This window comes from Corvus hawaiiensis, chromosome 9 (assembly GCF_020740725.1).
Source record: "Corvus hawaiiensis isolate bCorHaw1 chromosome 9, bCorHaw1.pri.cur, whole genome shotgun sequence".
NCBI lineage: Eukaryota > Metazoa > Chordata > Aves > Passeriformes > Corvidae > Corvus > Corvus hawaiiensis.
In genome coordinates, this window is record NC_063221.1 from 22,770,084 (window position 1) to 22,785,293 (window position 15,210).

General features: G+C 39.6%; 1 protein-coding gene across 9 annotated transcripts in view; it reads left to right on the forward strand.

Moving 5' to 3' along the window:
* ST3GAL3 (ST3 beta-galactoside alpha-2,3-sialyltransferase 3) overlaps window positions 1-15,210 on the forward strand; it is a 189,868-nt gene that overhangs the window by 56,856 nt on the left and 117,802 nt on the right. For all 9 annotated transcript variants that reach the window (XM_048312278.1, XM_048312276.1, XM_048312274.1 and 6 more), the window contains one exon: window positions 2,996-3,038. In XM_048312278.1, the coding sequence (XP_048168235.1) occupies window positions 2,996-3,038 (43 nt within the window). The remainder of the gene's footprint in view (window positions 1-2,995; window positions 3,039-15,210) is intronic.

Genomic DNA, 15,210 nt, shown 5'->3' on the forward strand with positions numbered 1-15,210 from the left:
ACACAGCCATAGATGTGTCTTGTCTGGAAATTGGTGGGTTGGACATGGCCTGGGCTGGATCAGACCTACCAACATGCTTAAATGTGAAGGGAGTTCTCCAGGACTGTACCTGTTGGTGGCTCTGCATTGTCCTTCAGTGCAGAGACACCCTAATGATTGGGGTGTTGGGGGAGTGTCATCATGATGATGTTTGTGGAAGCCAGCATCAAACCACAGTTAACATGGCCAGCTGGTCCAAGCTAGTTTTTGGTGGAGAAACTGGAGTCTTTTTACGTTGTTCTCTCTAACTATTTTGTTCTGTTTTCTCTAATGTTCTAGCACTTGTTTATCTCACAGAATGAAAAAGAGGAGAAATATTTCTGTATATCAAGTGGTTAACTTGGTAAGGCTTCAAACTAAGATGATGGGAGGAGAAAGCAAACTGTAAGGGCACAGAGAGGTGTCGTGAGTGCCAAGGCAGGCTATTGACACCTCTATTTTCAATGTAGGAAAGGGTAGGAATGGGTTTGCCCCTTTCTTGAGCTGTGTGATCATCTCGGTCCCTCTCCTGTAATCCTCACACCCTGACCAAACAGTGTTTTAGATTCATTCAGTTGTACTTTGATTCAGTGGGTCTGTTTTTCATCTTGTTTTAATATAAATATGTAACTCTGGACAAGGATTACTTTTTACTGCAGCTTGGCTCTGTGTGTTTGGCTTTCTTCAGGTATTTGGGGCTTTATCTGTCTTTTGTGAATCCAGGCTGCTTCCAGCCAGCATGTGAGCTGACTTTTGGCCCCTGTATTCATCGTGATACAGCTAAATGACACTGGAAGACTGTAACAAGACTCTGATTTTAACAAAAAAGGAAGGTAACTTTGAATCTGTTATTTTAGAGACTCCTAGTGTCTTTCCTGGGGGAGCAGCATGTGATAGAGACTCATTTCCAAGCTAAAAGTAATGCTGACTTCCAAAAGTGCCAGTGAGTGTGAGATGGCCCATGGTGAGAGCAGCATTTCTCTGCCTGGCAGTACCTGCCAGCGAGAGGAAGGGGTGTAGATGCTTCTGGTCTGATGTTACAGCCTGAAACCGTAGTTACACCCTACTGAAAATCAAGAACTCACCTGTGCTTCTGGTTTGAAACCAGAAATGGTTTTTTGTTTTGTAATACTTTTTTTTTTTTTGAAAGCTCCTGTTGCAAGGTAGTTGACATATAATTTCACAAAATTACTTTATGTCTCTGTCAGTAATGATCAGTGAACATCAAAACTTTAAACCTGGGGGAGGTGAAACACTTGTGACAAAGAGAAGGTAAATCTTGTGAAATGTTGCAATGGAGGTCTGTCCTTAGAGTTTAGCTCATGTCTGTGTTCTGATGCTTTGGCTGTAAAGTGCTGAGTTAGTAGAAAGTCCAGGATGTTGTTGTAGTTATGAGGTGATACATCTCTTATTGCATTTCCTCTTTTTGTATCTCCTGTTGGGAAGAAGGGAATGTTGGTTTGAATGAAATAAGACTGATGACAGATGGGTCTTAACAAAAAGAATGATTTTAAAAAACAATAATCTTCGTTGCTGTTTGCTCAGTACAGATGTTGGTTTTGGGAATCAGAAGGGTTAATAAAAATTGAAGGCATGTTTCTTTTTCCAGAATGGATACTTTCCTATGCACAATCCTACAGGCAGAGGAGGTGAGGTTGTACAGGACATAATTCATTGTAGGAGGAATAAACTGGGAACAAATTGTGAGGAAAGCAGCACATGGGGGAAACAGAACTGTCAGTATGTGGAAAGTGGAGGAGAGATGCACAGGTGGAATGGGGATGGTGGGTGGCACTCGGGTGCTGGCAGGGAACAGACAGTATGTGCCAATACTTGTGTGCACGTGTTCTGCAGCTTCTGTTACCTAAGTGATGTCAAATAGAATACTTCCCTTAGCCCAGGAATTAAATCTTAATGGGATTGAAACCAATGGCACAGTTTACATTGACCTATCTGGTGCAATCATTGTGTCTGAGGTACGTGTTTAGGCTTTCCTGTTCTGCCGGTAAATGAGAGTGTGAAAAGCTTGTGATCTTCTGAGGTAAACTACTGCACCAGAAATTCTAGGAGTGTCTCATGAGTAAAGTAATCTTGTATTTCCAATGAGCTCTTTCTAAAAGCTTATGAGAATTTTTTTCTTCTTTTTCATTTTTGTTTTTAATTTTTCTTTTAATCTCTGATTGGGTTATCTTCTACTTCTCTGTTGTATTATTTTATTTTTTTATTGTATAGCAGTGAGACCCAGGGATCCTCAGTGTGAGGAGGCCCCTGAGCTTAACCCAGCTCAAGATGGACACTACACCTTTTTCTTGTATATCTCATATGAATTCTAGCTTTCTTTTTTTGTATCAAGTGTTTGATTTACAAGATCATAACATATTCAGAGAGGCTGAATAAAAAGCTTACTTTATACAGGAGTTACAGATGTTCTGAGTGATAGCTTTGTTTCTGTAGCTCTCCCTTGTTTGTCACATAAACTGACTTTGCAGTTTCCTATTGAACAACAGCACCTGAACTTGAAGCATTTTTGCCACCGTGAGTCAATTTCTCTTGAAGAAGAGCTGCTTGATTATGAAGTTGTGGGTTGGAATAGACAAGGAGTGAAGAAAAATTTCAGAGCTCTACACATCAGAACTTAGGAGGAATGTTTGTCATACAGTTTAGTGGCAAAATTATTTGTACAGCAAGCAGGAAAGCTTTGTTTATCACTGCATAAGTGGTTTCAGTAATGCTTCCTTTTTATGGCTCTGAATAGCTTGATTAATTCTAGTGATTTCTAAATTAATGATTACCTATGTGTTCTCTTGCTCTGGTATTTCCTGGAGATTGAGAAATGTTAATTTAGAAATACCTTGAAATAACAATAATCTGTATTTACAGCTGCTATAAGGAGTTGCTGCTGTTTGGTTTTGGTGCCTTTTGCAGAGGAGACACTTGCAGTTTTTATGATACTGTGTCCTTTGCTTTTGTTTTCCAGAATATGACAAACTGGGCTTTCTCCTGAACCTGGACTCAAAATTGTAAGTAGAACAGTAGGATTCTTCTTAATTTCTGTAGTTACAGCTTTCTGTTGTAAGCAACTTTTATGTCACCTAGGCAGCTGGCACACTGGACTCTACACTTCTACCTGGGACAGCCAAGTCCTGCAGCAGCCTGGCAATTACAACTCCTTTCCTTGCACTAGGCTTTGCAGGCCAGCTTGGATTGTGGTTCCCTGTCATTAATTCCTTAATAACTGATCAAGAGACTATAAATACCCACTTGAAGCCATGACTGTCAGTCTGCTCTAGATATCCTTCTCTTAATCTTTCAAATGAAAAATGAATTAAAGGTGTGAAAGCAGAAGGAATGTGAATCTACAATTTGCTGGGATGCTTAGGAGTTTATATTTCCTTTCTACTTGTTTCTTTAAAAATTGATAGTACTATTTTTATTGATAAAATAGAGTGGAAAGAAGCTCAGCACAAGGGGACCACTTGCTGTGTCAGAAGGATGATGTAGAGTTGAAGGATGAAGATGCTCCTCGTGCTTTTTGCCTTAAGTCAGTCGAATTGAGCCTGAATTGCTGAACACTAGGGGTCAGTAGCGACCCTGCTTCTGGGGTCAGCAACCTGACGGAATTTTGGTGTTGGGAGAAAAAACACTATCAAAAGCCTTCTACTTAAAAGGGCACAATCTCGTGGCTTTGAGAATACCTCCCCTGCACAATATGTCATGTCAATATAAACCCCATTCTTAATGTTTTGAAAATTTCATTGTACCTATCGGGTGAAACAATTCACTTTAGTGATGATGAGCAACCTGTGAGCTTCCATAATGGAATAAAATCCTCCCAGGTGTGCTGGGAACTGCTGCTTGCAGGAGATGAGAAAGTCTTTAGGTACGAGCTTCTTTTGCAGAAGCAGCTGGGTACATAAACTCAGTTATAGTAACATATGGCAAAAAGTAGTAGAATGTGTATGAGAAAGAAGGAATGTTGATTATTTATTTGTTTACTTTCCTCCAAAGGCTCTGTATCTTTTTCTGTGGTCAGGAAGGATAGCGTTGACTGCGTGAATAACTCAAGGTTTCTTTCTGGTCTCATTCAATGTAGTGTTCTATGCAGTTTTTGTTGCATGCTGTCTGGAACCCATGCTGGTGGCAGAGTTACCCATTTTCTTTGTTGAATTTTTTGTGTTGGGACATTGTAGTGAATTAGAGACAATAGTGTGTGTACCCATACAACACTGTGGGATGAGATTCACATGATACATTACCTTCAATTTATGCATGCAGAAGTCAAAGCAAAGAGATTTAATCCAAAATTTTGAAGTGGGTAAGTAACGGTTGAGTGAATGTCTGGGTGTTGGAGAGGGAAAAAATTTTTTAACATTTTTAACCAGACTGATTGTTTTTTTCCAGGCTATTTTTGTGTATTTTGTAATGTCCAATTTATTGAACACGCCTGATGACTGTCCACACACAGTTGGCATCCCAGTTCATGCTGTGTCCAAACCACTGCTTCAGTCTTGCTCTTCCTTCTCCTTCTGCATGCAGTGTCCTTTTCATTTTGCTTTTAGCAAATCCCATTGAGTCTTCCTTCCCCTCAAGCCTCTGTTCCATTCTTTTTTCTTTGCTGACTTACCTATTTGATTACAGCTCTCCAAAGCATGGTCTGTTTTTTCTTATTCTTCAGTATGAGGCGAAGTGAGGTTTTTACTTGCTGGAGGGCTTCCAGAACACGGATTTATTTTCTTAAAACCTCCCCATGATAAAAACTCTTCATTAGTTTGATTAAAGAAAGATTTTGTTAACTACTTAAAAAAATATATTTATATAGTTCTCTAAATATGCATGTTTATTTTCCAAAGTCCTAAAGTTAGCTTCTAGAAAGACTTGTAACAAAATCAGCATGCTTAAAATAAGTACTGTAAGTTAACTTAAGGAAAAAAGAAAGTAAGTACAGTATGTAGGTGAAATAATTTTTTTTTTAACTGCAGCTTTTTTAGGTTTTATTTGGTTGTTTTTTAGTTTTTGTTGTTGTTTATTTGTTTCTTCTGTAGAATTAAAGCTGATCCTGCTTTGAGAATAGAACTGATGACCTGCAGAGCTCACTTCGGGTCCAAATTATTCTGGCTTGGGGTTTGTTTGTTTTTTTTTTTGTTTGGTTTTTTTTGGTGTGTGTTTTTGTTGGTTTTGTTTTGTTTTTTGTTTTTTTTTTTTGTTGTTTGTTTGGTGTTGGTTGGTTTGTTTTTGTTTGGTTTGGGTTTTTTTTTTTGATAGCAAGGAAGACAGAAAATGGCTGAAAATACCATAAAATATATGAAATAAATTTTGAAAGAAAAATGGCTGATAGTCTAGAGGACTTTGCTACCATTCTACAAGTTCACCTTTTGTGGTCAGGGTACCAAATTTCTAAGTACAGACTGAATTCAATGGAACTTAGTGGTTAAAAATACTGTCTGTGACTCAGTCAAGATGGTGCCATCATAGAAGCACTTTCTGGTTTAAAAAAAATTGCTTAGAGTTGAAAGCACTAATATGTTCTGCACTGATGACTTTATTGGCAGGAATAATTGAATTATGTCTGTCGTTGTGATATAATCGTTCTGGTGGAATCTTGCCATAGATCATAACTTTATAGGGTTCACTTAATTGACAGCATGTGAGAATCTTGTGTGACTTGAAGCACTTAGGGCAACAATTAGTTTTCTTCAGATTTTTTTTCTTAATCTTTCGTTTGGTCAAAACCTGTTGCTGGCTGTGTCAGTTGATGTCATTGAAACTAATGGCCCGGAAGACTCAACATTTTCAACAAAGGTAGATCTGCATTAAAACTTAACTGCCCTGACTTGCATTTTAAATGTCATACAAAGGAAAGCATTTGACGTAAATAAGTAGTAATGTGTCCATTTGCCTTTGCATCTTTAGTTTTTTCATGCATTGCTACTTTAATGTCCTCTACCCTGCAGATGTCCAGGGCATGTTGTTCAGATATAGTACAGTCTGCTGTGGTTACAGGAATGTAATGGTTTTGTTCTCTCTGAATTCATGGAAATGGTAATGAAATCAGATTTGTTCACTTTGGAAGGAATTGTGTCAGAAGCACGTGAATAGTGTTTTCTGTGGGAGCTGTATGTCTGATAAATGCCTTTCTGTAATTAGGGAGGCTGATACAGACAAGAATCTCAGCTGTAAGGGGATGGCCACTTAAAGATACTGTATGGATTCTTCATGGAAATGACAGGTCTTGACTAGTCTTGCTGGAAAGGAGAATATTAAGATGGAAGATGCTTCCTTTTTGGTGCCTGTGACTAGGATAGCTCTTCTTTTGAAAATCTAACAGCTTTTAAAGGGCAAGATGGTATCCAGGTGGAGATTGTTAATGACATACGGGGTGAATGGAAAGCTGAGGATGTCCGTAGGCCATGCAGTTTATGAATGAGTTGTTCCCTTAGTCAAAACAAGACATAAGTCTCCTCAGGACCAGGTTAGTGAAAAAGATCTGTTCCAAGAGGAGTTTATCTTTTAGTTATGTTTGCACCAACCATAACATCATTACCAGAATTAGAATATCCAAACAAAATACGCCCTAAATATAGAAACAGGCCAGTTGCATCTCCCTGCTAAAGAGTTTTCCCAAGCAGCAGGAGCCTTTTAAAAACCTCTAAGGATAATATCCGACATTTGCTGGTTGTGTAGAGAAAAGCACTTATACAAAAAATATGATACAATTCACAGATTTTAATTCTTGGGGGGCAAAAGTTCCTGAACAACTTAAGGCTATCAATCACATTAGTGACTCAGCCAGTGGATTACTAGGTGCCACCAAATGCCAAGATTTGCAGTCACTTTATAACATCTGTGCTTGGCAACAAGTTGCATGCTTTTGTTATTATTAAATATTTATACTGTAGTAGTTCTTTGAGGCTAGCCAGGTCTTAGAAACAAGAGTCTCATTCACTACAAATTCTGAATCATTCCCTGAGCAGAATCTATGTTTGCATTGAATTAAATGAGATTTCCAAAGAAGGATCAGCATATGAACGTGGAATTAGTTATAGACTGTATTTAATGCTTATTAAGTGGGCCAAGCTGAAGGTTGCATGGTCATGCTTCTGTCACTTAGTACTCTCTGAATGCTTGGTTTAGTCACCTAAGTGATTGCTTTGAGTCTGCCTTGGCAGTTTACAAGTGTAGATTCACTTGTGTTGAGCATATGGAAAGTTCCTTTTTTGTAATAATCCAAATGATTTGGGGGCTTCTCGGTTGCACAATGCTGCTTCTGTGCCAGCTTTCCTTCCTGCTCTGCTGGTGTGCCATTTCCTCAGTGAGAAGGAAGCTAATGACTGCTTCTGCCCCTGTTTCAAACTCATCCTTCAGAATCTACTTTCAAAGGGACTTTAGCATAACTTCAGTTATATTGGGGATTTGATGCTTCTAAACAACAGCCAGAGAAAAGCTCCTCGTAGGAACTTGGTAGATCTTTTCACCTTCTGCCATAGTCAGTTGAAAACCTTGGATGTCAAAATCTCAGCTGATGAATGATGGGAAAAGCTTCCCAGGGTTTGACTTTGGGGAAGAACCACTCCCTCATAAAGTTTAACAAATGTTAGAAGATACACTTGAGTTTCATGGAATCTTTCTGCACTTAAACAAAACAGTGGGTCTTACAATTTTCTTTCAAGGTAGAAATAGGAAAACAAAAAATTGTTGCCCCTCTCAATTACAAAAATGGCTGTAAGATCACTATGGTTGATCACAATAACATGATACTAACATATTGTACAAGTACACTCTGTTAACTATATGGTACATATTTTATATTGGTATATATTTTATATCATGTACTTTAGGAATCTTTAGGCAGGACTTAACTAAAAGGAGGAATATTTTTTTCCAGTGGGCTTTGCATTTTGCTAGACATCTTGTGATGTTGTGTATTTACGTATTTCTTCATTATTATAAAATAGATTTGGGAGGTGCAACAAAGTTTTTGTGAATATTCATGATGATTTCAACTTTGTGTTAAAAAGAAAAGACAAAGAAATTGAGTCTTGGGGGGGGTGGGAAAGCCAGAAATAACAACCTTCACCCTGCAAACTCAAATGAAACTTGATCTAGACTTTGAAAAGACCATAAAAATGGAGGGAGTTTGGGCTAGAGAAACACACAGATTGGGTTACTTATGTTTGTTGAAACGTCTTTACTTCAGAGCTTTAATAATGAAGAACTGAAACAGAGCCCCTTCCCCTCATTTTCTTTCTAGGCTGGGAGGTTGCTTTGAAACTGTTTGTGTCTTTGTGTGGTACTTTGCCATTGAACACTGAAAAAATAAGCAGTAAACGTGTTGGAATGCTGGAGTTTCCCCATGCCTGGTGCTGTGGGATTTCTTTCTGCACTGGGTTTTTTTTTCAATTTGTCTTTTTGTATTCCTGCAATCCTGAACAAGGGACAAAAGAAAAGAAGTGAGAAGTCCCAATGATGTCCTGTCCTGCATAGCCGAGACTAAGAGTGTCTCTCATGTGCTACATTAAAGGATTCTGGCTATCGCATGCAAGAGTGCCCTGATGCTTTTTCTGAAACATTATTTCAAGGCTTACCATACTGGTATTTTCCTGGCAATTGGTTATTTACTTCTCTTTCATTTCAGACTTTTAATTCTTCTCCTTCTACCCAATCTCTTCCATTCTGTACTGATTGAGCACTTGAAATATTTAAGAAAATTAACCTGAGCTATTTATAGCAATTCAGTTACCTGGCTGTTTGTTGTTCATCCATCAAACCTCTCCCACATTTGGGTGGGATGTAACTGCCATCCCTGTTTTTGTTTTGCTCTTCATAGTTCATTTCAGTTTGTTTTCAATTTTGGTCTTTTGGCATTCTGGTAAGGATTTCTCATGGGAGTCTTTATTATGTAACTTTGGGATTTCTGTGTTAGACACAGTTTCAGTTGATGAAGAAGAAGATAAAAGACCGTAGCATTCAGAATCGCTGGCAGCTTAGATAGAATTGATTCATTGCTTGATTTGTTAAGTGCAAACAAAGTCAAAAACTTATGTTTGGTGCCTCTAAAAGGGCGAGTTTCCTGAAGCTGGAAGTAATTATGAACCAAACCATGTGGGAAAAGCACGTAAAGCAAGAAATATGAATGGCTGGGCATTGTTTAGAGCAGATTTATACTGTTTGCCCCAAAAGTTCCATTTCATAAGAAAGAAATGTTCATGGAAAAATAGTTCTGTCAAGAATGTAAGGGGAGGCAGTGATAAGGTATTTATAGAAAGGTAGAAGTGTGCAGTAAATGCGGAGTTTTGTTCTGGTTGGATGATAGAAAAAAATTCTCTCCTTAATATCAACAACAAAATATCAAGGAGTAGATACCTAAGTTTATGTGCTTTAGAATTGGTATGTCTGGACAAGATTCTTAAAAGAATTTCTGAAGAAGTAGCAAAGGGCTTTTTGGGCTACTAGACATTATTAATAAATCTTCACACACTAGGGGTTCTCCATATCCTTGGCAGAAAGTTGAAGTATAAGTATTTTAAAAGCAAAAGGGAATGACTCATAAGCTTTTCAACCCATTTTTGATTCTGAGAACAGTCACATATTTGCCAATATGAGTTTTCACAGAGAAAAAATAAGTAATACCTATAGTTCCAGTTACTGTGCTTATTAAAAAAAGAATCCTTTTTTGAGATGGGCTTGCTCTTCATGTGGATATCCATGAAGGTGCCTGCTATGTGTGAGATTGATTTCTTTTTTGATGTGTTCATTTTAGGACTAAGTTTTTACATTTTGTGCTCTTCTAATCAGCCAGACTAGTTGCACAAAACCGGGAAATCTCAGTTCTTTTTCCTCCTCTGTAGGTGTAAGGTGGAATGCTTACTTTGCCTGTAGTTCTTCACCACAGTAGCATTAACCTAATTAAATGTTTATTTATTTGTTTTCCGGGAGTGGATATGGTTACAACTAGTAACAATTTCCACTATTGTTGTTCTACTGCTGTTGTTTGAGCAAAACTTTTACAGTTGTTGCATTCACAGAAGGCTGAATTGGCTTTAGTAGCAAGACCCCCATTCAGGGAATCTCTAATAGCTCATAAATGGCATGGGGGTCCTTGTGTTGCTTTGTCCTCTTGAGAGAAGGGCACATTAAAAGCCACACTTCATATTCTTCCTTCAGAAATCTGTTCTAAAACTCAGAGACAAATTACTTCAGTTTTGGCCAGCTTCTGCACTGGTGAGGTTGTAATGCTTCTCGTTACTGAATATCCTCCTACAAAGACCTTCCTGCTCCCTGAATAACTTATAAAAATTGAATGAATTGGGCTAACTAAGCATTGATTATTCCCAAAACTTCAGTTAAAGAGATTAGAAATACTGCTAGATGTTCTATGGAATCATGGGTTTTGATAGAAGTTTATGTTAAAACGCTGGTGTTCATCATTTTATTCTTGATCTTGGTCATAAAAAACAAAGCACCAGCACACATTGGAAGCAGGTGATTTGTTATTGCCTGCATTGAATCAAAGCTGTTGTGAGCTTATCCTTAAACTGATGCAAGAGCTTTCTCTCTTGAAAATCCTGAAGGTGTGTGTGTGACCACCAAGCATCAACTCTTCTGTGCCTGCCTGGTCCTTCTTGCAGTAATGTTCCACCTCCAAAGAGAAACCTACTTCCTCTTTGTGTGCTCTTGAAAATGTTGTATGGAACCCCCATCAGAAGACTGAATGGAAATCAAGTGTATTCCAGCAGGTGAACATTATACTGTTTATCAAGCCTGCCTCTGAACCTTGTCACTTACTCTGAAGAACACACTTGCTATGGTATTGTCTTGGTTTTGAAAGACAGGTGTCTGCTAAGGAAGGCAGAAGCCTCCCTTGAAGCGGCAGATAAAACCCCTTTCCCTCTGAGTTATTATAATTTTGAAATCAAGGGCCTTTAGGCAAAGATGTGGGAAATAGGAATAACAGTTCTTTACTATTATATATATAACCAGTCAAACAAACAGCAATAACTATGGCAGTAACAGCGAACAATCACAAACCCAGTGCCAGCCTTCTCGGCTGTCAGGCCCTTTCCCCTCGGGTGCGGTTCCGCTCGCAGCCGGCAGGGGCGCTGGCGGCTCCCGGTGAGCAGGGCAGGTGCGATGGTTCCCCCGCGGCTGCAGGGGGCGCTCCGGAGCGAGCTCGGGAAACCCGCGGCTCTGGTGCCCTGGGATCCCGGGAAGGGATGGAACAAAGGCTTCACAAACCCCTGGGCAGCCGATCCCGGGCTCTCGGGAACGGCAGGCTGGAACGGCAGGCACAAACACCAATCCCGGGTGGCAGACGAGATGTATCCAAAAGGGGAACCCCCCGGAGGTCCAGGCCGGCAGGACGAGCACGGCTACAACGCAGCGAAAGCTCGAAGCAGCAGCGGGGCAGGGCGGCCACAGCCCGGTCTCCAGCAGGGCAGGGAAAGCGGTTTTTGGGATCCCGGCGTTGTTTCCAGCAGAAAGAAAAACGGCCGAAAAAAAGGAACCAGCAGCTCTTTTCTTTGCAGCTTCTCTCTCCAGACGCTGAGAGCGAACTGACCCCACACCCAGGTGTAAACAAAAGAGTAGCTAGGCCCGCCCCACCCCCCTTTTTGTCTTTCTTAAGTACAGCTATTTGTCCCCTAGCAACATGCATATGGGAGAAAATTCCTTTAACAGGAAAAAAACTAAGACTAAACTAAAACCCCAACAGGTATCCAGACACAGCTCAGTTGTCAGCCCTTAGTTTATAAGCTGGCTCTGAGGAGGTTTTGTAAATGGAGCATATGGGAAGAGACAACTTAGTCTACTCAGTCTGCCTCTAATTTTGTCTGCTGCATTGCTATAATGTGACCAGAGACATCAAAGCTTTGCTGTCTGCCTCATTCTGCTAAGATTGCCACACATAAATTTTAAGAATATGTAGTAAGTCATCAAGGCAGGAAAGAGTTTAGTAGAACAAACACATACAGTCTTCTTGCGTGCTGAGGAAGGGCAATAAAACCAAGGCATACTTTTAACAGCTGTGATTAGCATCTGTTATGTAAGAAAACAATATTTCATTTTGCTGCAAGAATGGAAGAAACCTTGTTGCTGTGCTTGAGAACTATCTAGCAGAGGAGAGGAATGAAGGAGACTGAAGGAACCCTGTTAAATATAATCCAAGGGGTATCTTATTTTACTTGTTCCATTCCCAGTCTTAAGACTGAAAACCTGGTAGTAAGTTTTGATGAGTAAAGACCTCTTTATTTTAGTTGTTCTGGGACTGAAGGACAAGGTAAGTTTTGATTAGGTTGATAAATTTAGGATATGCTGTTTCCTTCAGGAATCTGCACTGGAGAAGTACTCCAAAGGACCCCAGACCTGACTAGGACTGGTGGGACAGGTGATGGTGTGTGATGCCCATTGCAATAAACAAAACATGATGAAGGCTACTTTGCAGCAGGAAGGTTAATGTCAGCTCTGTCTGATGTGACATGTTGACGAAGGAGTCATGTAGCAGTTGTTGCTGTAAGATGTTTTTGAGGTTTTGGATGTTTGAACTAAATTATGAGGCTGAGATGAGATTTTCTCTATTTGCTTTTGAGAAAACCAAGCAGTTAAATTAATTTTAATTAAATACTCTTTACTCTAACATTACACAGAAGCTGATGTGATTCTCTCCCTGTTCACAGCAGAAATGAAAACAGGCAGAAATGCTACTGCTAACACTAGCTTGCAGCCCCACTCCTGCTCTAAGAAATGAGAATCAGGACCACAAAGGGAGGGACAGAAAACTGAGATCATATATGTGCTGTTTCTGCCTTGTCTGCCGTGCAATCTGTTCCAGCTCATCAAAGAATAAACTGAAAAGCCAACAAACAGTGTTTTAAATTTCCATATTGAATGTGTTTGTATAATTCTGGTTGTTTTCAGACCTTTTGATTCCTACTTAGAAATATCTTCCCCTGGTTCCTTAAAGGAGTTAACCTTGAAGACCTCAAAACTGTGAGCTGTGTCCTGTACAGCTGCAAAATGTTTGGTGCCTTCCTCCTGTCCCCTTTCATCCTCTTTTTTAGTGACCCTTTTTTTACATCATTGAAGGCAGAAATTCCCAAAGGTGGTTGTGTCACTGGACTGTTTGAGTCAGGGACTCTGATCTGTATAGGAGTCAAAGCTGTGTTTTAACATCATGGAGCTTTGCTCAGGTGATTTTGTGAAGTGTTGCTATTTTGATGAATTAACAAGGAGGAGAGGATAGGATTTGTCCTGTTGAAAAGGGAAACCTATTTTATGGTTCAGCCTTGGAGCTCTCCTTTAGCTTGTTCACCAAACAATTTGGAAAAAAACACTGCTCTCTCAGAGCCATGAATAACCTGATCTAGGGCTGGTGTTCAGTTAAATTATGGTGATACAAGATGAAGGACAGTCCTATTAATTGGGACTTTGTCTTTGAGACAAACTTTATTGAGTTCTCTGACTCATGGTGCTTACCTGTGGCAGTTTGAATGTTGGTTGGGCAGCCTTTTCAGACAAACAGCTGCTCTTTGAAGCAAAGGAAGAAAAAAAAAAAGCATTTATCTTAGCAGAAGAGCATTCACTAGAACAATGTATGGAGTAAACAGGAAGGCTTTTTTGATCTCGGTGATTCTGCAGCTGTTCTTCCTGTTAAAGGTTCCATCTATTCTCTATTTTCCCTAAAGCAGTTTGGATTTTTGTTAGTTTTGTGAGGGCACTTTTAGTCACAGTAACTGCAAGGGTTCGTTCAGGTCAGGATTGTGTTCTGTATTTACAGCAAAATTTCTGGAGGAAACATTTTCCTGCCAATATGTAGCGTCCCTCTTCTTAAGGCTTCGGTGTGCTACTTACTAGATTAATTGATATCTGCTTGAATTCATGGCATCTGTCTCTAATACAGGTCACTAGAGACAGCCTTTTTTGGACTACTGCTTCAGAAAGAGGAGTGAGAAAAACTCAAAACCTCATGACTATATACAGCATTTTGTAAAACTACTGTTAAACCACATTCCCCAATTGTGAGGTCACCTCTGCATACCATCTAGAGCACTTTATTCACTGACCAGTGGTTTTTTCCTCTGAATTTCAGTCCAGCCTGGAGGGGGGGGGAAGCACCCTTGCCATATCAAGTTGGCTTTTTCTTTTGTTTAGAGGAATTAAGTTGTTATTTTTTCCCAGGCTGTCCAGACCTTCCAAAGAAAAGTTTAAAGGGTGGCCTTTATCACCCTTACTGAAGAAACTGAAAAGGGAGGGTGTTGTGAAGTGTTTGTGTTAGATTTCCATCTCTCTCAGTAGCTGAGAGAGATCTTTCCAAGTGGAGTTTATTCCCCTAAGGTTTAGTGTCTTCCAGTTGCCTGTGCAATAGATCTGCTACTGCAACAGAAAAGGTTGAACTTTTGTTGTAGGAAAATAAAAATGGCCAGACCAAAGACTCACCTGCTCCAATACCTTGTCTCAAAATGCTCCGTAGAATTGTGTAGGGAAGGAGAAAAATACACAACTGTGAGGCTGTCCTTGCTCCAGTGTCGCTCTACAGCTTCCGAGGGGGAGGAAGCTTTGCTCTTCCCAAACTGGGGATGCTCTTAGACCTCTTAATAGCTTTTGATCCCATCTGTACATACTGATGTAAAGAAATCTGCCTATTAACTGCCTGTTATATAACAAAGTGCTTCCTTTTGTCTGTTTTACTGTCTTCAGGATAGTTTTGCTTGATGTTCCAATGATATGGGAAATAGCGAATAATAAATCACAGTTGATATTTTCCATAATATTCCGCTGTGCTCTAGTGTGCTCTCACACCTAGCAAAACACTGAATCCATAGCTTGGTGCATTCTACAATGAAATGAGCTACATTTTTCTGAAGAAAGATTTCGTGATTAAAACCTTAGTGTGAGAGATTTTCTCATTTGGCATTTGGAACTGCTAAGCACTGGATTTTGACACTCAAATCCACAGGCATAAAACTGTAATTTTGTCTATGCTGCTCCAGGAATTCTTAGTTGAACTTTTTTTTTCCTCACAGCTGTGGGTTTTGGGGAAGTATCTTTGTTTTCAGATGTACTGATTCCTGTTGGTCTGAATAGAGGATTCCTGGATTCTAATTGGATTGAATTATTTATTTCCATCTCTTTAGCACTTGTTTGTCTCTCCTGGACCTACACTGCTGGGTTTATTACACTGCAAGTAGAAAAACTGTTCCC